At 38.0% G+C, this 24803-nt stretch overlaps 1 protein-coding gene and 1 long non-coding RNA gene across 2 annotated transcripts in view; both read left to right on the forward strand.

Annotated features, from left to right (window-relative positions):
• NRG3 (neuregulin 3) overlaps window positions 1–24803 on the forward strand; it is a 363094-nt gene that overhangs the window by 278657 nt on the left and 59634 nt on the right. Inside the window, exon 4 of the mRNA XM_032115875.1 lies at window positions 9672–9698. Within this exon, the coding sequence (XP_031971766.1) occupies window positions 9672–9698 (27 nt within the window). The remainder of the gene's footprint in view (window positions 1–9671; window positions 9699–24803) is intronic.
• Window positions 16626–19938, forward strand: LOC116447134. The gene is made up of 3 exons (XR_004241495.1): window positions 16626–17635; window positions 17760–17810; window positions 17895–19938. It is a non-coding gene; the product is annotated as an uncharacterized LOC116447134 (long non-coding RNA).

Consider the following 24803-nt stretch of genomic DNA (forward strand, 5'->3'; position numbering starts at 1 on the left):
TTGCTGCCAGTGCTGCAGGCATCAGCACGAGGTACCATCCTGGTGGTTTTGGTTTACATCTGTGCACAGGCAAGTCATTTGTTTGAACGGCTCTGAGAGAGCAATTACACTCCGTGAGTTTAATATTTCTATATATGGGGCCCTTTGGCAGCATTCTCGCATTAGGTTTGTAACAATTTATGGCAGTGTATCACCATACACAAATGAGGGCAAACAGCAGCTTTAATTTTGCTGCTCTCGCTGTGGGTGGCTCTGGGTTGTGTGCACATCATATGCTTCTTTTCTAATATGCTCTTTTTTATTGCTGCTGATAGCTGCTAATGATTCTTTTTATCACAGCCCTGTCTGCTTTAAATCTCATGGATGAGTCATACTGTTCATTCCCAACATTAACGATTTCAGACCACCTTTGTTATGGGTATTTATAGTAGTTGATGTTCTAATATATTCATAGTAGTAAAGGATCTGAACCCTTAACAGTGTTCAAACAGATAAGAAGTTAAGTAATTTTCGCATTGTTTCCTACATATCTGAAGTCATCAATTTGTGGCTTGCATCTAAAATTACAAAAGATGCTCAGACTCTGAGGAGAATAATTTCTTGCCATTCATTTTTGCTGCTACTTGGTTGTTTACATTATTAGCTAATGGCTTCTAAGCAGAATATATTTCCATAAGCAAGGCAGGATAGGCATGGAAAAAAAGCCATGATTGCATTTGCATGACTGCATGGTATGGGAAGTTATTTGTTGTACTGTCTGTGGGGTCAGAAACACAAGTTGGTCTGATGTTGTCAGGACACGTGTGCCACGGTCAAATAGAAGTGTCACCATTTGAACAGTTACAGCTCCAGGTAAGAGAGGTATTTCCTTGGTGCCTTGATAGCTCAGCTCTGTAGCTTTCACATCTCAACAAGTGAGATACTCATCTCAGTATGTCACTTCAAAAGTCTGGCATTTCCGACACAGTGCTCTGTGTGCCGCAGAGCTTTGTCCGAGTCACAGTGCTTCCCCATCAGGCCTGGCTTAGTATTGATTAGCTTGAACAAATCATCCTCAGGTGTCAAGAAAGCATTTTAGCTTAGAGGAAAGCAGAGCTCTTCTGCTCCAATCTTCTGATTGGGGTTTGATGTCATAAACAAGCTGACAATTACCAGTATATTTCCATAGGACTGCTCATACAGTGCACCAACCTCAAAGAGTTTGGCAAAGGCATCTGGTATCTGGTAGGTGACTTGAGAGAGCACTCAAATTTGAGTACTGAAGTGTTCTGTCCTTCAAGGAGCCTTTTTATGAATCTGAAAACACTATATGGCAAAATATTCACCTCAGGTGTCTGTGTTTACTCACCAGCTTTGAATAAAATGTTTCCATGGAATCACAAAACACCTTGATAGAAATTTTCCAGTTAACAAAAAGAAACCAAAAAAAGTAGTTTCTCTAGCACTTGTACATACCCGAACTTTTGTCTCTGTGCTGTTTAACACCACATAGTGCATAAATGCAGAGCAAGCTGTGCTCTGTGTGTGCATGGTTTACACACTAGACAGCAAGCAAATGTGCAGCAGCTTTTTAAAAGAAACCACAACACTATAGTTGAGTTGTAAAATTGTTAGAGGGAGTTAGAGTTGAAAAAAGGAGAGATGTGCCTAGGTCAGCTCCCTGCTATAAATCTTACAAGCATGGGGAATTGCACAGTAACAGGAGTATTTTTGTGAACTGTCATTTGGTATTTCCTCCCTTGAATCGTAAGACATGTTGGACGAAGGCTTTGTTTTCTGATAAAGTTCACTGCAATAGTCTTTAAAGCTTTCAAATATGTATCCAGTGAAATTAAGAGGAATAACAAGAAGGAGGGATGCTGCTCTTCCTTACTAAATAGGGCAGATCTAAGTAGTGGAGAACAGCCTCTTTTAAATAAAACCCTTTTAAGCACCCCACACTTGTGGATTGCTTATCTGCAGCTGGATCTGAGGCATAAAGGCACTTGCATGCCTGTTTTCCTAGAGAAAGCACTCAGTAAAATTTGGAAGAGCTTTAGAGGTCTTGGTGTTAAACTTGTGATGGTGAAGGAAGGTGGGTTGAGAGACTCCTGACATACACAAGTACTTGCCTGTAAGACAGCAAATTCCACAAAAAATGGATAAAATGATGGTGAAAACTTTGCACTCTTTTATTGTCTTCTGAGCCTGTAACACAGAACTGCTGGAAATGAGGCCCAGTAGTGCAGCCACTTATACCATGTGCAAAAAACATGCACAGAGTAACTGGAGTAAGTTCAAGTAATTCTCTTTCTATATCCTAAGTTATTTAAAACGAAGCAACATAAGGAAGTGTACAGCAAATATAGTTGTTATTGTCAAAACTAGAGTCCTAAAGAAATGTGGATTCCTAAAGAAATGTAGATTCCCAAATCAACACAGATAAAAACCAGCATCTTTCTAAAAAGTCTGAGTCCTTCATCTCTGAGTCTCTCAAGTTCTTTCCTGCAAAACTCAGTCCAGCTATCTAGGCAACTAAGTATGGGTATAAATAAATATGTCAGCTTTCTTGTCATTGGAGATGTATAGTTCCCAGCCTTTAAAACCTTCAGTTAATATGGTAAAATCTCGGTGTCAGTACCTGTACTCTGCTTCTGCCTGTTTTTTTGACTGCAGTAGAACTAAATTACTTGAAGCATTAGGGAATAAAGCTCTATTTTCTTTTTCACAAAATGATGTACATTCCTTGTTCTGAAGTAGAAGAAAGTAATTAGTTTTAAGAAATTGACAAAAACCTACAAAATTTTCTATGCCTTTAGAGAGCACTAAACAGGATTGCATCTGAAACATTTTCTTGTAGCAGGAAAGTGAAGGACAGCTTAATGATCTGTGGAAGGAATAAAGTAACATTTAGCATGAAAAATGTTTATTAAATGTCATATGTTCTTAAGATGAGGGAGCTATTAGCAATTCATTTAATGTTTCTGTGAGGCTGGTTACATTTTACAGACCCATTATTACCAAACACCCATTTGGAGATAATAGAGCAAAAATCCCTATAGTAATTTCTAAGAAACTCATAGGCTTATCCCATCTTAACAGACATTTTGTGTCACTTGTTTGACCAGAACAGGGTTGTTTCTCCCACAGAATACTGCAGTCAAGTGAAATCTTTAACACCTCTGCAAAGACAATCTAATTCATACACACGGTTCCAAAAACTTTCCAGACCATATGTTTTGGAAGTAATGATTATGCTTTTGGGTTTTGACAATAAATATGATTCCACTTCCCCCTCCCATTAAGCTTTATGAGACCTGGTTGCAACATAGCTGGGAAAGGACCAGTTTTGCCAATGTAGAGGTTGGCATTTCCAAAGGACTTTGTGTCACTAATCATGCTAATTGCTGCTGAAATTCACTGGAAGTGCTTAATGACCGAAAACATCTAAGCTCAACGTAGATAAATGCATTTAAACCCATTTGCCAGCATTCCTGCAGATAAAGGCAGGTCCATCTGCAGAGGCAGCACGATGCCACTGTGCAAACCTCGAGCAGGCTTGAGAGGCTGGACCAGGATTTCATGCAGGACAAGTCTGGGCTCTGCAGGAAACGGTGTGTTAATGAAATGTCACAGGTGGATAGAAGAATATATTCCTCCATAGCCCAGATCTCCCAGTGGTTCCTCAGTTGTGACAGTGCTGCAATCACCTACCATGCAGTTCAGACTGTGGGACAAGTGCAGACATCATCATATCTGCTATGGAAGCCCAGGAAAAGAATTAAAAATTGTAGAAGTAGGTCACATAGCTACATCAGTGTTTGGTCTTTGTGTAGTCCTTAGCACAATCTGAAAACCTGGTAAGTGGGGCTGGGCTTTTAGATGGGAATATAAGGTGAGTGCGGGGTGTGGAGCCAGGAAAGGTGGAGGGTGGGAAAAAAACTTAACAGGAGATGAGAGGCTTCAGTAAAGAACAGGAACTTCAAAGAAAAATGACAGTTTCTGCAATTACGATGCTAACACGGGTTTACTGATCTGTCAAAACTGCATAATATTAGAGAAATCTCCATTTTTCTGGGAATATTTATCAGACTCATTGGTTATAGTAGCTTATGCTAATGTCAGTAATCAAGTAACCAGACTGTAATGTGCAATGTTTACTGCAGTCTCATTGTGCTGGGGGAGGTTGATCTCACAGTGATCAAACAGGTTTATCATTTTCAACATATATTTAGAGTGAACCTTGTAAATAATCTTGTCACCATCAGCTATGAGGTCTATCAGGCAGCTTCATTTACATTTGATGGAGTTACTGATTTTCATAGAAATAGCATTACATTTTTTTTCAGCAAATAAAATAAGAAAGCATCTCCCAGTTGTCTGAGTGGAGGTGAAGGGTTCTGTGTGGACATCCTGTTTGCTTGCTGGTACTCTGGGATGAATTAAAGTCCTTATATGTGTTGAACAGTTGTGTTGATTTATGAATGCTAAGAAAATCAGCAAAAATGTATCTCCATATAGCAGCAGCATCTAACATCTACCTGCTCTCTTATCTCATTGCTGAAAACAATGGGTTATTTAGAGAAAAATAAAACTGCTGCATGTTTACCTGATGGTAAACATTTTGGGCTGAATCTGATAAGACTCTTAAATGCATTCTTCAGGTGTTTAATAAGCTTAATAGTACAATATCAGTAGGCTACTCACTGATTTGAAATTAGACATGTTTATTTCTTCTGCTGAATTTATAGCTATAGTAATAAAAATTAATCAGTACTGATTTACAATATTAGGAATATCAGTAGAGATTACTTGTGTTGCTTGTGAGACTAAGTTCTTTTCATTAATATCCAACATAGTGCCTCAAAGAGAAGTAACTAAGTTTATTAGCTGCAGAGATAATTTAAGGTCTTAAAAATGATAGAAAAGAGACAAGCTTAATCCTCTGAGTCTTCATGCTGCAGGTGAAGTAAATAGTTGAAATTTCCAAGTTGTCTTGAACCTGAACATGGGAGTATAGCTATTATTTATTTGCAGAAGTTAGAAACAATCTTTCCACTTTTGCAATGAAATCACAGCCACAGGCTTTAGTCATTCAAAGGGAAAGAACATCAGCAGTTTGTTCCAATATTCAGCACTGTGTATAATTTATATAACAGGAGGTTTTGATGGAGGTTTTTCAAGTTTTCCTTTGTTATGGAATTGATAGTGGGCGAGGGGATCCTGTCCTGAGGCTATGTTATTATCTCTGCAGAGCTATACAAATACAGCAAGCCTAGGGTTTTTTTTCCTCCTTTGTATTTTTTTTCCTTTACAAATAAATGGATAAAGCAATTAACCTTTACATTTTGTCTTCAATATTTACTTTTGCACATTGAGGACTTGAATTTGGTTTAGAATAAAATTAACTGTATCTATGCAAATTGGGAATGTAAATGTTTTTCATTGTTTATTATACTGAGAATATAGCAGATTGTGAAGTTTTTTTTATAGATTTATGGCCTTCTTTCTTTCTAAATTGTTATCATTTCTTTAACTGTGATTTATAATTTCATCAAAACCAGACCAAGTATCTTATAAGGGCTTGTGTGTATGTGTGATTTTGTTATTGTGTCTTGACACAGATAGGGCAAATTACCAAAATATGCTGTATACTTACTATTACACCAGTTAATGTGTAGTGAAGAGCCTACCTGTTGCCAGGGAAATTTTTAATCTGGAAATATTTTAGTAGTCCCCCTTATCAGAGAAAGTTAAAGGAAGGTCTAGGTATTAGTTGATTCAAGATCATTGTCAGGATTTAGTTTGATCCCTTTTTAAATGTCTCAGAGAGGGAATTTTCTGTCGTGAAGATATTTTAAAAAATTAGTAGTTGAACTATTTGGTTTTATGTCTCTGATTCCCCTGAACAGTCTCAATCAGTTTTCCAACCTCACCAAACATTTTGAAGAGTACTTTTGTGTAAATTCATTACAGAAACAAATTACTAGAATTTCTCTAAAACAAACAACGGAATCAAATTTTGTGCTCTTTATTAACTGGGATTTAAAAAATATATTAATACATGCTGTTGCTTTTTCTTTTTGATATTAAAAAAAAAGACAAAACAACCAACCACTGAGAGCTTTGGTCAGTTTGTCAGTGAGGAGAGAAGATGGAAGGAATAAACACTTCCTACAGAATAAAGAAATCCCTTGTCCCATACTCTGTGGGCTCACATGCAAAGTGAAGGACCAAAAAATAATATACTTCAAAAAAATCTATATTTTCCCATATATATGTATATATATCTGAAATTGATTATGGTTTTCACTTCATTAGGTATAGAAATAGGCTGATAACCCCTTGCTGCAAACATCATAAAACACAATGGATAAGAGAGCAGTAGTTTAGGTAGTATCCTAATCTAGCTGCTTTATGCATGGAAGGATTTTTCTTTATTTCAGACCAAGTTTTATTGGTCTTAATACTTAAGAGTTAAACTTAGGCCTGTTCCTTCCAGACAGGTCATCTGTTCAGAGTACTTGAGCTGTCCCAAGGTAGCTTGTAGCATATTATCATGTAGCATTTTGTGTTCAAGACAATCATCTACCAAGGACAATCTAACAACACTTATGAGTTTCTTGCAAGCAATAAATTTCATTTGCAGAGGAAAATACTTTGTTGTTGCACTGATATCCTAAACCTGTCTTCTTCATGCCAAAGTCAGCTTGTCCTTAGGAAAGACTAAAATGTCTGTAGAGGTTTACAATGGGTACTTTCACGTCCAAGATTTTTCAGTGAGATTTACACGGTGAGTTGGTGAGTTTATATTTCTGTTCATAATGTTAATATGACTAAGAAAAGAGCTGCAGGAAACCACAATCCAGACACGAGGCAGTATGGTTTTTTGTGGAGCACTAATAAATTAATCCATTAGTGACTGCAAATTTATCTTCTCTTGCCCCCGTTATCAAGTATTCACAGGTGTGTATGTATTTAGACAGTATAAATTAAAAGGGCTTCAGTACTAGCAACACATTACCATAGTGCAAGGACCATAAGGCACAGTATTTTTCCCACACCAACATGAAAATGCAGAAATACTGATAAAATAAAAAATAAAGGTGAATAATCTTCCTATCTGAAAAATATGTTCGTTTCTAAGAACATAATACCAGAAAGAAAGAAGAAATCACAATAACAAAAATAAAATACAGTTGCATTATTTGGTTAATGACCCCATCTTGTGGAGCAGCGCCCATGCTTCAGCACATTTATAGCTCTCATACGCATTTTTTTTTAACTGAGTCCGTTTCTTGATGGTGAATTACTTGGCAATGCACTTGCTGTGTCCAGGGAAGTGCTCTGCAGGCAATTCTTCATTTGTACACCACAGCTGTAGAGCAATAGAGCAGTTCTTTGTCACACCATCGCTTGCTGGGGTCAATACTTCACATTTTAGTGTTTGGTTCAGTCTCAGGTCACCACCACAGCTCACAGCCCCCGCTGGTTATTCCATGCTGCTGTATGTGCCTCTCACATGGACCCGCTGCGAGAGTTTCTTGCTGTTGTTAAGAGGGGACAAACCCATCTCCAAAGCTGGAGCTTGCAGAGTTGCTGATTTGCACCACAGCGGTGCAAGTGAGAGCATTCACTGGGCTGATGCCTGGTCACCGAGGGGTGGCCCAGTGATGGTCATAACCAGTGCTAACGTGTGCTCCATCTGCCAGAGTTACCATTTCCCTCTTTTCTATTCCTACGTAGCTACTCACAGAGGTTGTTGAACTACACTTAATGATTGGTAGCTTGGATATTTTATCATAAAGGTTTATCCCACTGGACATCCTTTCATCGTAATCTGGGGAAATCAGCTTTGTCAGCAGTATACATTATGCTGGTTGCTGAAGTTGTTTTCCAGGCACATGAGATATTTAAGATAAATAACCTGACATGTTTCCACCCCCTCCAGTTGAACATGTTTTGCAGGAAGGCTCCATATGCCCTTGATTCTCACTTACGTATAAGCCACTCAAATATGAATTGAAATGCTTTTTCGTGTTTTTGAAGGAAAGGTGTATTTTGTATGCACTTTTTGAGGAAGTGGTTTTTAACCATGTTGGTGAATTCAAAGGGAGAATTGCAGGCTGCAAATGGAAAACATGTAGAGAAGAGGTATAGCCAAGTTAGGAAAAAAGGATTGTTTTTTTTAGCTGTTCCGCACAGACTTTAAAAGACGGTATTGCATGATCTTGCTTCATGTGTCAATATCCTTAGCTCCTTGGAGACCAGATTATGGTGCTTTGATCTCTGCTATCGTTTTTTTAAAGCAAGGAATTTTCAGCTGCATTTTGATCTAATTTACAGAAGGATGCAAAGGTTTGAATTGCAGGTAGATAATATCTGCAAATTTCACAGGTACAGAAAATTAGATGGGGAAAAAAACAAGCTACAAATCTCTGTAAATATAGTACGTTTGATGCACTTTTGATATATCTGATCTCATACTCTTATAAAAATCATATTCTTATAAAAATTTACATTTTTTGTGTCAAATGTTCTAGGGATGTTTGTACATGATACTTGTACATGAATGCAAGAACACAGATTAGAAGATTGTTATGTGGAATACATATGCGTATGATTTTGAGTTATGTCTTTTCAAAAGGAAAGATTCATTTGGGTGTCACTAAACTCGCATAATGTGCCTTCCCTAACACCATGGTAATAAGGTATTTATATCATATACCATCATCTTGTGTTCTTTGCTTTTCAAGTGCGTATTGTGCCTTCTGTATGAAAAGAAATATGAAGTTTAGCAGTTCAGCAACTGTCCTATAGATTTGTATGCTAAGTGAACTGAGCAAGCTGATGCTCAGTACCTTTTCCTGGGTGGGTTGAAAGGGTGCAAAAAGTGAAAAATTCCCAGCATTTTCAACAGAACCTCAAATATTCCACGATCCCGTCACAGGTACCAGAGCTGGCAATAAAATGAAGTGTTTAAACTAACTGTTGGGTTATGTTGGAAAATCTTTTAGCTTTGCTGTGTAGTTCTTAGAGGATTCTAATTCGTCATGTGAAAAAAGGGCCCTGAAAAGTCTAGAAGTCCACGTGGTAATTCAGTCAATATTGTAAAAGCACTAAAATTTTTGCTTCACTTCGAGGTGTCTTGAAATTATTGCATCCTGTCTGTCTGATGGCCATGTTGGGAACATGGCTGCTCTCTCCTGCAGTCAGATTTGCTGTTGTGCAGCAGAGAGCAGATAGCATGTTGGGTGCAAGTGTGGCTGCTGTGCTGTTCTGAGAGCTGCCAAACTCAGTGAAAGCCTTCCATTCATGGCTTTAGGTTCTGATCCCTGTCAGAGAAAATGAAAGAAGGAACCGTGTCTAACTAAGGACAGCAGTTAGCATGTCGAGAGAGGAGTTTCAGGAGGATGGGAGAATGAAATCTCTTTAGGTAGCTGGCTTGAACATAAAGTCAAATATAAAGGCATTCATGTCCTTCCCCAAATACACATCCCTTCTTGTGAGAGCTGAGTGCCCTAAATTCCCACCCTAGGATTGCCTTTGAGGAGTAGGGTTGTGCCTTTGTGAGCCCTGACCCCACACTGTTCTGCAGCACTGCCATATCAAGGTTGTATTTATATTTTACTCTGTTTCTAACATTTCTGTCTCTTTTCTCTTTTTTCTTTTACATGCTTTCATGAGTATAGCAGACCATTTAGGAATTGAATTCATGGGTAAGTTTTAATTTCTCTTCCTTTCAATTGCTCATATTTATCTTGGTTCCTTAGTCCAAAGAGCATGGAAGTTAATGGGAAGACTCCCATGACCTCCACCACTGGGTTTTGGATTGTGTTCCTATTATACTTACAGATTACACTTGAAATTATATGAAGGTTTAATTTTTCTCTTGTCCACTGCTATGGAGCTTAGAAACTGCATAATGATGTTTTAGTATTTCATTGGTATTTAATGAAACATAACATAAAGGTTATGTGACCATATCATCTTGAGGAATAGTATTTTATATGTGATTTTAGGGTAGAATTACTGACTTTTTCATGTAAAGGAAAGTAAAATTTAAATTAGAATATTTTGGGGTTTTTTAAGAATTTTGTGTTAATTACAATAATAAATTTAACTAGATTTAATAAGAAACATCTTATTAAAGATAATTCTCTAAAGTCAGAGAAATTCTTTTAAGAAAAGAGTCAAAGATCCATCATTCTGTGAAAAAAGTTAAATTGGTTAGGAAAAAGCTAAAAAAGGAGTGAATAATTGCTTCTTACAATTTTGGAAAGGGAAAGATGACATTCTGTCGGCTCAGCTGCAGCTCTGTGATGTGTTCATAGTCTCATACAATGACAGGCTTAACAGATCACCACTTCACCTCTCAGCTATCTTCAGACCTGGGGAAGCTGAGATCCATCCCTAACAGAGTTAGTGGTCCTCTATGTAAGAACAGCTTGCATAAACCATTAAATATGACTGAAAACACTGTAATAAAAAGCATGCAAATTCCTGTTGAAGTCATAAAACAGTTACTTTTAATGCGTTCTTTCCTTATGTTAAGTTTTACTTGATTATTTTTAGATTTGAAAAGTAAGAGCCTGATAACCTATCGATTTTAAGTGGCAATGTGGGGATTTTGTTGACCAGTTAAGTATAAATTGTCAAGAAACCAATATGGTGATGAATATTAACTGCATCGCAGGCTGCATTAACAAGAGGACAGCCAGCAGGCTGAGGGATTTTCTCCTACTGCTTTTGGACTTGTGCCATGCCTAGATCACTGTTCTCTCTAGAGAACTGGCTTGTGAGGTCCAGAAGTTTTGTGTTTCACTTCACTTTGTATGAGGCTTGAAAAGTGCCAGTGGAATCGATGCAAGGGTCTTAACAGACTTAGTGGACATGCACAGCTGGGAAATGGTTGCTTGAAAGGCTCTGCATATATCCTGCTTTTCCTGCTTAACTTAAATTGTGGGCAACAGTCTTGAGGCATACAAGTTGAAGGACAAGCATATATGAAAAAGAGGATAAGGACCATAGATATACTGGATTCTTTGAGTGAACCTTTCCATAAGAAGCAGGAAAGTGTTACCCAAGAGGCAAAGCTGAATTATTTTAATTTTATTTTGAGACTTAAAGTTTCCTCTCTTTTTTTTTAAGACATTCTCTTTAAGGCATGAACTAAAGCCAATCCCTGAAGTCTTGGCTCAGAGTAGTCCTCTCATATGAGTAGCTTTCAGATTCTTTTATTTAATATTGGAACAGATCCTGATGGCATAAAAATTAATGAAATCTTGTGTCTCAAGCCTGAAAATATTGTGACAGCAGTGTAAAATGAGGCTTGAAGTTGTTTTCTGTGGGCTAGAAAAAAGCAAGTTCCAGAATCATATGCAAAAGTGAAATGCTTGTGCTACTTAAATCCTCCTCTAGTCTCCATGAAGATTTATTTAGGAAATGTAAGCATGCAAGGAATCATTGCTGTACATGTAGCAAAGTAGAAATTCCCACCCTGTGCACAGAGAGTTCAGGTGACAGACAGTATGCTCATCAAATCATGGGCACTCCTGTAAAACCTCTCCAGTGAGTTTACTTCTGTACTGTAGAAAATAATGGCAATTAGTGCAAAAAATGTTTTCTCTCTAGAAAAAACAACAATGCATAGATGATGCAGCTTTGTTTGTACATAATCCAGGGAACAGTCTTTCTAGTGTTTTCATTGCATTTGTGGGCTCAGTTGCCTTAGAAATTCCATTTTCATCATTGTCTTACAGAAATTTTGTTTGAAAATCATGTAAACCATGTAACTTGGGTTGCCAGGGCAAGTTGAATTCTTTCCACAGTAGACAAAGCTGAAACTTCATGTCAGTAGGAACATGTGCCTATAGAGGTGTCTCAGGGGAGAGATGAAATGTGCACTAGCTACACATCTAGTTTAGTGTACATTTGCCAAGGAAAGTAGATAAGTGTAGTCATTTCCTTTTTTTTGTGCTAGACTCTTAAGGATCAGTGAAGTGCATAAACACAACCAGTCCTTTATTGTCCTGTTAGGGATCTGTGGTCCATGAATTTGTGTATCCTGTTGTGAACCAGTTGATGCTGTTTCCCCCCACCAGCTCTTGTGGCAGCCCATTCCAGTGCTCAGTAGAGGCTGTGTCTGTTGCTTTTCCATTACCTGTTGAAATCTGCTTCCCACTGGATCCTTCTCTCACAAACAGTATTTTGGGAACAGGAATTATGCATTCAGTGTATGTACCACACTGAATTTTGTGCTAACCTTGCTCATGGTCTCACACGCCCTTCCCTATCTAGGTGCTGTCAGGTTTGCATTCCATACAATATGCAATATTGTGCATTCCAAAACTGGAACACCTGATACTTTAATATTGCTGCTGATACTGATTTACACTGTTTGTTTCTTTGTATGGATAGAGAGATAAAGGCAGTCATATCGATGTTGCAAATGTAGCAATTAATGTATGGTTCGGGTGTATTCATGTGCAGCATCTCCTGAACTAGATGAAAGCCAAGTATGTGGTCAAGGGACACTATGTCCTTAAAAGTGTGGCTTGAAGTATTGTCATCAGTGGTCCAGCTTTATGAAACTTCTGGTGATAAGAAAATGGTTTATACTTTCTAGTACATCACATCATAAAAAAAAAAGTCTTGTGTCTGATTGTTACTCGATTCAATATCCACCTCTGATGCAATCTTCTGGACAGGCTTTGGGCAAGGTCTTTTAATGTGTCTGTGCTTCAGATCCTCAGTTGCAGTAAGTTTTTACAGGCCTTCAGCATTTAGATTCCTCAGCTCTCTGGGGGATACCTTTCAGTAACATAGAAACTATTTCTTCTTTGCGAGAGGGTGCAGACTTGGCTGCGTCCTCTCCTCGTATGGGAGCAGAGCGGTGTGAGGAGAGCACCGTTCAGCTCACCCAGGAGTGCAGTGCGCCCGCTCTGCTTTGGTGCCCGTGTCTCACCAATGAGGATGCACACAATTTTATCGACATTTCCGACACACAAGTAAGGAAAAGTTGTCCCAATGTCCGTACTGGAACTCTACGAGTTGTATTAACAATTTCGTGTCAATGGAAAGCAGGGTGGCTATTGGTAATGCTCATGTGAGCCAGAGAGATTGATAAAGGAAAAAAAGAGAGATTGGAAGAAGCAAATTCTATACAATGAGAAAACTCAGTGATGTGTCAGTAGCATTAAAAGAGCATGGGGATACAAGTATCTACAGCTTCTCATAATTTTTTGACCCAAGTGGTTAATTGCACTTCAGGGCTGAATGGTTTACTTTCCTGATGGAAAATTTGTTGATGAGGACAAATATCTGTGACAGCAAACATGGTCACTTTGGAGCAACAGGTAGCAGCTGAAAGCTGTTGTGGAGACTGGCATGGTGCATGTTCTCCCAGCTGCAGAGTGAAATTGTTACCTGAGAGTCATCTTTGGGTGTTCTGAGCTGCAAGCCAGTGCCCAAGACAAGGAGTTGCCTTTTTAACTCATTTCTTATACTGAGGATGAGTAGAATTAAGATATGCTAAGGCATGAAATGCAAAGGTGAGTATTGGAATAACCTGCTACAACACATGAACAAACATGTTTCAGCAACTCACCTCCACTACCTACTCCAATGATCCAGAATGATGATCTTTTATTCTGTAACAGTAATTTATGGTGGATACAGCTGAAAATAAAATGCTCCAATAAAGTGTAACAGCCGGGTTGCTGCAGTTTTGATGGAAATACAGACATAACATGAAGTAGTCTTCATCCTTGGGCTGCTTACCAGTTAAACCAGTATCAATGGTGTAAACAATTTTGATGTGATAATCTCAATCTCCCCATGCGTGAATTACAGAAAACCAATGTAGCAGTTGCTATATTTAGTTACTACCTTTAATTTGTTTATACTTAGGGCTTAAAGAGAAAATTAATATTTTTCCTTAGAACTACTCATCTTTTCTGGAAAAATCAGGAGCTTCACTGAAATCAATAGAAGTATGAATGGTATATAATACCTTGTAAGTGCTGAATCATTAAATAGCATTTAATTGAGCAGAGTAATAAAGTTACTCAAGAATGAGATCTTAGTAAACTTTATATATCTCCTTGCAATGACTACAATGTGAAATGTATTCAGTTTTCTGTATTCTGAGCAGCTGTTAACACCGGAGAAGATGGTGCATGCTGCATTTTCACTGTGCCTATTCTCACTGCTGCCTCATTGTGCTAAGATGGTTGCATGCCTAAGACTCTGGGAATATCTGATCCAGTTAACCAGCTTGACTCTGTCACCTTGTGTCATGCACTGTGACTGATGCATTTTTATTTTTGCAAACTGCAAAAGTTGGTTTTGCTGATGGGCAGGATAAGCAATAGTGCAACAACTTAGTATTTTTCCTGTTTGCAAGAAATAAAAAGGCAAAGTTCATTAGTCCTTGCACAGCTCAAACACTGGGAACCTGGACTCTTTCCTCTGAAATGCAATGTCTCTGTCTCGATGTGAGCAGCAACCAGAAAATGATAATAAATGACCAGTGTGTGCATGGATGGTCCTTGCCTTAGTTACCATTTAGAAGTTCTTGTCTGTTATAAAACCCTGTAATGCTCCAGTCCTTGCTGGAAGAGCAGATGAATGTTCAATTACATGAGCAAAAATGTACGTGTTGTAAAGAATGTATGTTTAAAAAATGTATGTTTAAAAAAATAAAGTTCAGTTTTCCCTGTATTCCTTTTGAATAGTATAAAGCAGGTAGATCTTGTTCTGATAATATGGCACACTATTTTTATGCTCCTGTTTGCACATAATCTTATTAGAGATTCTGATCACAATCATGCCCCAGAACTATGAAAGCATGTCTGTCTAATAATTTTATTGTTATTAATCATATGCATTTAAAATATTTCATCTGTACTCTCTTGTTAAATTTCTGAAGAGCTATGAAGGGCTGTTCTGGTAGGCATTGACACTTGGAATGTTTGCTACCATCGTCATCGCCCCTTGAATCCCTTTGTTCTTCATCCTTCTGTTTTTTATCTTTTCAAACTCAGTAAAGATTTTGCTCTTGGGACCTTTTCCAAACTTACTAAAGGCTTTGCTCTTGGGACCTCATCTTTCTGTTTGCCTTATGAAATACCTGTTCCTTTTAAGTATGCTGCAAAATAACAATAGCATCCTGAGGCATGAAATGGATTTAGATCCTTGGCACTTTCCATGGGATTCACTTAGCTGGGAAGAAGAGTCATTTGTCATCTCTAGAGAAAAGAGACATGAGCATCAGAAGAGAGATTTTTACAGAAACAGCTGATGCCTGAGTGCTGTAATAGTACTGGATGGAGCAGGGGTTCCTCAGGGGCTACAGCAAACTCTGCCAGTGTTGTATCTGTTGAGGAAAACATACCTCCTAAATGAAAGTCAGTGTGCATCTGGTGCATAAGTCGCAGGTTGCCTCACATCTTGGCTCAGTTTAGGGCATATGGTTCTAGTTTAGTTGAGAGGGAAAGATTTTTACCTAGATGTTTTATAACCTATCTACCATCTTGATTTGGTGCTACCATCTTTACTTTTCTTGGTATGTCATTTTTCCAATGTGTCTGCATTTTATGTATTGGCATTGAACTGGGTTGGATTAACTTGCATTATTTTTAAAAGACAAGACTAAGATTTACTGTGTGGTTAACTTATGTGTGTCATTAATTGCCTGTGATGCTTTATCAAAGTAGTAATTCTGTGAACTGGATGGATAGAGTAATTTTAATATATGTAACTTACTCTGGTGACCTTCCTCAGTGTTTGGTTCCTGACTGAACCTCCTGATCATCTGTGATGAAACTTACAGAAATTTAAAAACCAAAAACTGATAAAAAGGTGTACTGACAAGTTTAGAAAACCAGAGTTGGTCTGGGTTTCTCTGTTTTCCTGGGGTCTGGGTTGGGAGGAAGAGAAAGTTGCATTAAATGGGGTCTGTATCAGACTGTAAAAGGGGTTGTGCATCATCCATAATGACACATGTGAGTGTTATTCTGTCACTCCCAAGGTGAATGTGTACTGAGTTCCACTTTGTGCTGATTGGAGGGCACTAATAAAGTCCAAGTGTTATCCATGGGTTAGAAAGAATTTGTGAAGCCTCAAAATTGGATGTTGTGTATAAGCCTTCAGGTAAGTTTCTGTGTACCTCCTACAGGGTTGGAGCCCTGGGTTCAGAGAGTTTGTCTTTCAGTGCTGACAGGCAATGATCCTCAAAAGCACACTGCATTTGACCTGAGGCCTTGGGAAAAGCTTCCCAAATTGTGTGATAACACTGAGGTTGTTGCTGTGTATTTGAAGAGAAGTTTGTTGTATCACGGGGTGGAATATGTAGAGATGTAGAAAATTTAGGTTTATGGGCTATAGTAATTTATCTATGTAACAAGATGGAGGATTTTGAGTGTAGGTTAGCTCTTCTCCATTCCTCCTCCTTCACAAATCTGGGTGGTCTGGTATTGGTTCGAAAAACCTGCAGTGCGGAACATGAATGATTAGTAATTGGATTATAAGTAAAAATAAATTAGTTGGCATTCCATAATTGGATAATTTGGACTTTAAAAGACCTTGGAAGGTAGCACTTGGGGGCCATTTTCACCTTGTTAACTTAGAGGCACGCTCTGTGCAGCTGTACTGTAGATAAGAAATAATAAACATCTGAGTTCGAAGATAAACTCTGTGTCTCCTGCGTTTCAATCCAAACTCTGAGTAAAAGAAGCAAGAGACTGAGGCAAAGAAAATACAAATCAGAGAAAATTTATACTACAGTGCCAGGTACAAGCCTCTTCTTTATCGTGCCAGGTTCAAAAATGTTGGCACCTCGGGGAGAAGGGGCTTCCAGGTTGGGTTTCAGCTGAGGACATAGCATCTCATCTGCTCACAGAGGGGCTTTGCTGTGTCCTGTCTCTATGTACACATATTATGTGTATGTTCTGGTTTGGGATTAGACATGTGCCCTAGGTTCCTGCACAGTTGGTGTGCCTCAGAGTTAAACACTTTTTGTTATGAAATCCAGGTAATTGGATGGCTTCAACACCGAGCAGACAGCTGTGTATTTAAATGTGACCTTATACCCAGTCAGTCTCGTACCCTGCATTTTGAATATGGTATTTAGGTAAATGCTGCGCTGAGCCTGAGGAATTGTTAAAACTGACACCACAAGGGTATGCTAATGCAATTAGATGACTTGCAGTGTTGAGATTTGGCCTTTGTTTGGGCTCAGTTGCAGTTTAACCAGATGCAAAAATATGTAGACAGTAACTTGTACACTACTGAAACCAGCCTAGCCGGGCAAAGGGGAGAGCCACATGTCAAAGGTGGTGCTACAGACAGCTGCCACAAGATCTTCCACTGACACTTGATATTGCCAGTTGAGAGGAAGCTTCAAAGCAGTGAGTACCATCTGGACATGTCCCTGGGAACTTGGGATCTGTTGTTATGGGTGGGGGGATTTATTACTAGCAGAAGGTTGTTCACGGTATATTGAGGTTATCTTGACACAGGAGGAGAAGCTCCAAACACCCAACGTTTATGCAGCCGCAGTGAATCAGAGCTGCTTTGCCCTTTCCCTGCTTGGAGGTGCTGCGTAGATGCCGAGTCTCATTCATGAATGATGCAAGGATTTGGAAAGCAGGACGTAAGTATCTCAATAGATGTTCTATGGCAGTGGTGCACTTGTAATGTATACTACAGTTGTATAGAAAAATCAATGGTTTTGACAGTGAACTAAACCTTTCTCTGTCCTTCTTTTTCCTGCCTAGAATGAGTAGAGGTGGTGTCCTGCCAGTAATTGCTGGAAGCAGAGGGGAAGGGTAAGCAGCATGGAAGAATTGGCAGTGAGCTGCATAGAGCACTAAGTTATTGTTTCATGCACTGCCTTTTCTCTTCTTTTGCAGGCGCTGTAAGATATTGGCACATGGAGCGCAGAGATATTCCTGCTCTGGCTGACAGTTCCTAATAAAGATATTTTCATTGTAATTGAAAATTTTCTCATGATCCAATTTCCTGTTCCTATCAGCATTGGTTTATCCTCATTTCAAGCATGATTCTGCTGAAAAACACTCTGTCCAGTGGGCCAGGGTATCTATTGGTATTGCTTCCGACTCGACAGTCAACAATTATCTGGGAAACAATCGTGAGCAGCACAAAAGAAAGAGGGAAAAACAAATCCTGTGTATGAGTGTGCAGGTGTTGTGCTTGTATGCTCAGTTCTTAACAACAGTGGAAATAATCTCAGAGTTGCTTGCAAACTGTTACATTCAGATGACAAATGAACTTTTTTGTTTACCACTGCTGTCTTTTCTTCTTTGAATGGCTAAATAAATTGCCATGAGGTATTTTCATTTAGTATGGATCCAGATCCTTTTGGATCATGTTCATATAATTTACTCACTGCATTTCTATCTATTGCATCAGTCATCCTGTAATTCTCATATGAATTAATATGATTTTTTTTTATTTTTGTGCTAAGTTAATTATGTACTACTCCATGCCTTCTTTAGTAAGTAAACTCAATTACAATATAGCATTACTCTATGGTTATTCTTTTACATCTCTTGGTAATTTTGCATTTCACATTCGAATGGCAAATAAAAATGGAAATATAAAAAATAACCTGGTAATGGAGGAACATAAAATGGGGCAGTATTTAAGTTCTCAGCAAAATTAACTAAAGCAATTTAGGCTCTTCACTATTTGATAGTGAAATACAAAGTAACAGAGAAGAGCCAGACAAAATTAATTAGACCAAGCAGTTTATAGAAGAGATGAAAATGAGAGAAAAAGCAGTTTATTTGCCATTAAGACCGTTAATACTTTTATTAGTAGCTTCCCACACCTTGCTGTTAATGAGTAAGAGCGTAAGTTGTTTCCTCATTGAAATAATGACCTTAGTCACCAAAAGTATAAGGTTTTAAGTAATGCAAGGAACACAGAGTTGAGCCAGCTGATGCACTTCCCTGGTGGCTGCCTGCCTAAGCCTGGCCTCCCTCGTGCACTTGCAGCTCTTGCCCGTTCTCTGTGCCATGGGATAAAGTTCTTCAGTGGTGTAAAGGCTTGAGTATCTCACTGCAAGCCAAGAGTATTTAACATTGATACCTACAAAGGCTCTGGCTGTTTTTAGTGTTAGTTGACTGTAAATTTTGAGAATTGCAGTGTTGGACTTAATAAGAGTTACTTTTGTGTTGCTCTTGATTTCTGACTAAAACACATAGAAGTCAGTGGATATTTTGGTATCATGTCTGTTATTTCTAATATAATGTACAGAACCTGAAATCAGGATCCAGTGTGTGACTAGACTGAATTATGAAGTGAGCTTGTCCTTTTCCTGATTGGCTCCAAATCATCTAAATCTAAAAAACTAGATAAATCTCTCAACAGTAGTTACAAAGCTGAGTATATATATAAGTCATTTGGTGCTATTGTGAAAAGCTGGGAGTATCTTTCTTTCCTCTCCTGAACTTCCAGTCTTCTCCCTAGCTTTTCTCTTTTGTACCTTCCTGATTGTTTTCTTTTCTTTGTGTACCCCCGTGGACCTTCCTTTTGTGTTAGTTTATGAAACCTACTGGTCAATGAACTTACTCTGTTTAAATGTGTTGCTGTTTACAGCAATGACTACAAATCAGTTGTATCACAAACTGCTCTGTTTAGCTTTAATGGAGAGTACAGCATGCACACACTGAAGTTTTACTCATTTATTATCGTAATGTCCTCTCCTGTACCCAGAAGTGATGCAGCATTTGAAAAATGGAAATCACAATATACACTAACTTTCCCAGCTCATAAAATATGAATGCTCAGAAAATGAATACAGCAGTGTTAAATACAGTTAATCAGCTTTAGAAAAACAAAAATATGTATTTATCACTATAATACATACATGCATGGGATATTAATGAAAAATACCAGATACTTCATTTTCTGTGTTTATTCTACACTGTGCTCATTACTCTCATTCAAATAATTTAAATTTGCTTTCAAGATAAGGATGATTTGCTGGTGATGAGAAAAGTTGGGATGTCTTCTGTGCCATATTTTTCTTTAATGCTGTGAAGCAGAGTCTATGCACTGAATATAAAGCCAGCTGGGCTGGAAATTTTGTACATTACAATGGACCAACAGGGTAGACCTTTAAAATTGTTGAGCTGTAAGTAGTTGCACATAGTGCATTGTTAATAAGTGTATCACAAAAATATAAGACTTTATTAAACTCAAATTAATAACCTGCCTCAGTGAGATAAACCTGTGACTTCTGCTGAATTTTGCTACATGAAGGTTTTCTATGCTTCTGTACTTTAGGTAATGTGCTAAAAAACCAAGAAAGTGGCCTCGGTTAAGTGTTTGTTTAATGAATGATGAAGAGAAAATTACTAAAACAAATTTTATTTCAGTCAGTTTTTTCTTGTGAATCTGCCTACTGTGTTTTTAAAATTTCTCTTGACTGATGGAGTCTCTTTCCAAGGTAAGGTGCTACCAGAGCATCTCATTCTTTCAATTAGTAGTCAATCTTGTCTTGAAATAAGATGGCTGACCATTGGTGGGAGAAGGTGAGTGAATCCTATAAAAATCCTAAAGAACAAATCAAGTAATTTTAAATTGATTTATTCCATTAAGTTACTCAAAGGTGAACTGGAGAGACAAAGTCGATGTAGTTGTCCTAAATTATGCTGTTTCTTTGAAGTTAAATAGGTATTCATGTGGTTTTTTCCAAAAATTACTTATTTTTAAGCACATGTTCGAGTCAACTTTTTGTTCCAATAAAATATGAAAAATACTCATTAAAACCTCAGGGAAAATACGGAAATTCTGTTACTTATTTTTTGCTGGATACAAGTAGTGATTTGTGAGAACTACGCTGGATGGCCAATATCTTACTTGTCAGTATTGGGTCAAAAGTTCTTACGTGACTCTGATGCAGTTGATTGTGGAGATACTCACAGCTTTTTACCGGCTAAGCTCATAGTTCAATGCCTTAGAAAGCCTCGGGCAGCCTAAAGAGGTAGCACAGGCAATCCAGCATTTCAGCAGCTCTAAAAGCAGCAATAGTAGCTGCAAAGCTGATACCACCAGTAGAAGCAAAGAGGGAGAAATATAGTCTTCACTTGCCTAATTCCTGCAATTAGAAGCTTTCAAACAGAAACAGAAGCAGATGTTTGCAGAAAGGGTGCAAGCCAAAGAGGGCAGGCCCCCCTCTTGTGCCCTTCTTTTACTTGGAGAAGGGGAAAGGGGCGGACTGGGGGCAGACCCGGGGTGACTGGCCAATCAGACACTGCTGAAGAATTTGAGTTACATTTGGTTTTGCCCGCGCTTGGGACAAAGGGGTTCAGAGCACGTGGCAGAGGCAAGTGTCTTGGGGAGGGGAAAGGGAAGCTCGGAACAGGCAGCAACAGTTGATGTGGATAGAGGACAGCTGAAAGACAGTTCAAATGTATGCCTTGCCACTGATGCTGCTTAATTCAACTTTTATGTCAGGAGCTCTTTTGCTCAAAGGTTCAGTAACGTAGTGACATTGGCTTGCTTTTTCTAGTGATTTGTAATTTTTTCTATACCTTTTAAGATGTGGTAGTGTCCATGTTTCAGCTATTTCATTGCCTCAACACCTTTGGGGATTGGGTTTAGCATCTGCAGGCCGTGAATCAGTTTGGTAATCATCCTGTTCAGTCTGCTCAGCCTTGTTCAGTGAAAGTCTAACAGTCCTTGTGCAAAGAAAATTCAGAATCACCTGTTAAGTTTGCAGGTGTAACTCCTATTGTGGCAAATGCCCTGTGAATTCAGGATTGAAATGTGCTCCAGACACCTTGCTGTATATCCAGCCTGCACTTCTGGTTCTAGTGGTGCTAGTTTGGCAAAAATGGGACATAGTCTGGTCCCCTTTCAGAGCTGTGACAAATGTGGTGGGAAAACAGTTCACTTTTTAAGAAGCGTGTTCTCTGCCTCCCCACTCCCTAAAATATGCTCCATTTCCCTAAATCTTTTTTTCAATCTAAATTTGTAGAGTTTCTTCTCTTAATAGTGTATGCAAATAAAAATTCATTAAAATAGCAGTATATGATTCACTTGTCTGGGAATTATCTTCCCATAAATACACTCCATGATGTAACATTACTTTTTCTCCCATTCTATACTCCTCATTTTATGGTACCAAGGTGTGTACCATCAATCATTTCATTTACAATTTTGTCATCTTTATTGCTTGCTCAATCATTTTGATACCTTCATCTTATCCTCCTTTGTTTTGCTGTCAATATTCTGAAAAATATGGATGCTCATGTTGGTAGCACAGCTGTGCTGATGAACCTGCTTGCAAAGTCCTCTGCTGTTCCAAAGAGTCTGTCTTTCCCTGTCATTATTTGTGTCACTGTTGTTGAGAACAGCTTTTTAGCTGTTTACTTCCTCTGGGTGTTTTCCTTCCCTCTTCCACTGTTTGTCACAGCTCTGCAGCCATCTCTCACTCCCTGGTTATTTTGGTATCACCATTACTTCTAGTGTCGATGTTATCTTTTTTTCCTTAAAAAAGTCTGTAATGTTAAATTTTCTGAATTATTCATAAGGTCATATATGAACACCTGCATCTATTATTCAGAACTACTTATTTCTTTTGTGTGAGAGCCTAGAACCTCTTTTATAATTCAGTAATAAATGAGAGCCTTCCATTTATTCAGACCTTTTTTTGCCAACCTCGTGTTTATCTCCCAACTCTCTTTTAGTTAATTGTGCAGAGCCCTGCAGTGCAAGGAGCTACAGACTTGTTAAAATAATTTAGAGTATCCATTCCCTCTTTGCTGGCTCTGTCTTTATGCCCTGGCCTCCCTGTGCGATATGTTTGAAGTGGTCCTTGGTCTAGAATAGATTATTTACTACACACAAATCTTTTTTCTCCAGTTCTTTATCTTTTATCTGAGAGTATTACTTAATAGTTATTGCCTTTTTACCTTTAAGGAGGTGCTAATTTAATTTTTTTAAAAAGTTTTATTTTGCTTTATGCCACTTATTATGCTGCCACATGTACTTTTTTTATTTACGTTCCCTGTTGTCTGAAACTTCTGTCCTCTAGCAGTAGTTGGTGTGCCCGTGAGTTTCCTACCTACTTAATAAGTATTTGTAAAATGGATTTTCCCGAACCCCTGCGTGATTCTGGATGGAATCTGAAGGTTTCTAAGCTGGTGATCAAAGCAGCGTCAGCTCAGGTGCCACCAGGATGCTCAGGACTTTACCCAGATTAATCTTTAAAACACAACTTCCCCAGGCAACCTGTTCCAATGCTTGACTGTTCTAATGGTAGAAGATTTTCCTTATATCTAGATAATATGGCTCAATTTGTTGTTTGTCTAGGAATACTCTGGAATAATGTATTTTCTGCTTCTTGATACTTTGTAATTCAGACAAATAATTGCTTATTGATATTTGATTCTCTGCTTATCTACAATGTTGTGCTCTTGATAGGTAAAAAAGAATTTAGTCTTAGTTTTGATCATCCTATTTTTCTTATCCTGTCGAAGCTATACTAGTCCTCATTTATTTATGTCATTTTACTGCTAGAAGACGTATGTGTTATATCTCTAAGGTAATCCTCCCTCTGCAGCTTTGTAATTATCTAGGCCTACAGTATAATATTTTATTGGCTTTATACAAAAGCAAGTTCTAAAACTAATTAGTTTCAGTCCTTTGTTTTAGATTAGATCATCACAACTGAAATTCCAGGAAGTTATTCTGTTCTAGACACCTTTGCTTATTTACTGTATGTTTGTGAGAACTTCTCACCTAGTACCTGGTTTCACATTAAATTCTGTATTTAGGCAAAAATGTAAAGGAACAACTGGAGGTACTGAGATTTCTAATGGCCACAAAGATGTGCAAAGCAGTTGAACAGTCTTGACAGTCAGTTTACAGAAGTATGGTGTGTAACCTGCTGTGATTCCTCCTATCAGACCATTTAACAGAATTCAGTCATAGGAGTACCAGAAACAGTAGGATTCACCATCAGTTTATTCAGCTCTTTCAAATATTTTGGATCTAGCACGAGAAAACTGGAAACTGTTTGATACAGCTCCAATAATGCAGTCTCCTCTTCAAAAAGCCTTAGTAAAAGAGTTACAAGCTTTAGAGAATGCCATCAAAACAAGGCCTGGCTTTAACTAAACAATTTAAATACACTTTGTTCCGTAAGTGTTTTCATTAACTTTTATTAACTTTTGCAATAGCCTGAATCAGGAGCATAAACATGAAAAGTGGATTAACAGTCAGGATTGACTCACACCTCAGTTTTGAAAATCTATGTAAAGGGGGTTTTGATGGCTCTTATGCTGTTTGCTTTCTAACATTGCCTATACTTAAATTGCTGTAGTTGCATGGTATATTCCAAATACATGAACTCTAGGAAACTCTTAATAACTTTAAAATAATTAAAATGTCTCTTTAGATACTAGTTTTACTTTCTTCTCTTACTTATCTTTGTGTTTTAGTGAATATTGACATTTTTTTCCGTGTCATTTAACTTGAATGTAAAATGACATAGTAATTTTCATTAACTTTATTTTTCATTTTCTTCAGCAAGTGATCATGCATTAAGTTCTTTTATTCACTAAGAAGCCTGAATGCAACAGTGTGAGACTTTTTAGTTAGCCACAAAGAAAAAAAATAACCACAATCTTTCCATTTTGGAAACCAGAGGTAACCTTTTGTGCCTTAAGGACAACATTGTATGTTAGGTTTGTTGTTTGTTGTATTTTTTGAAGTTCATCCTGCAGTTAATTAGAAACATTTAGTGGTAAAAAAAACCTGCTATCTTTGATCATACCTGACCCATT

This window comes from Corvus moneduloides, chromosome 8, assembly GCF_009650955.1.
Source record: "Corvus moneduloides isolate bCorMon1 chromosome 8, bCorMon1.pri, whole genome shotgun sequence".
NCBI lineage: Eukaryota > Metazoa > Chordata > Aves > Passeriformes > Corvidae > Corvus > Corvus moneduloides.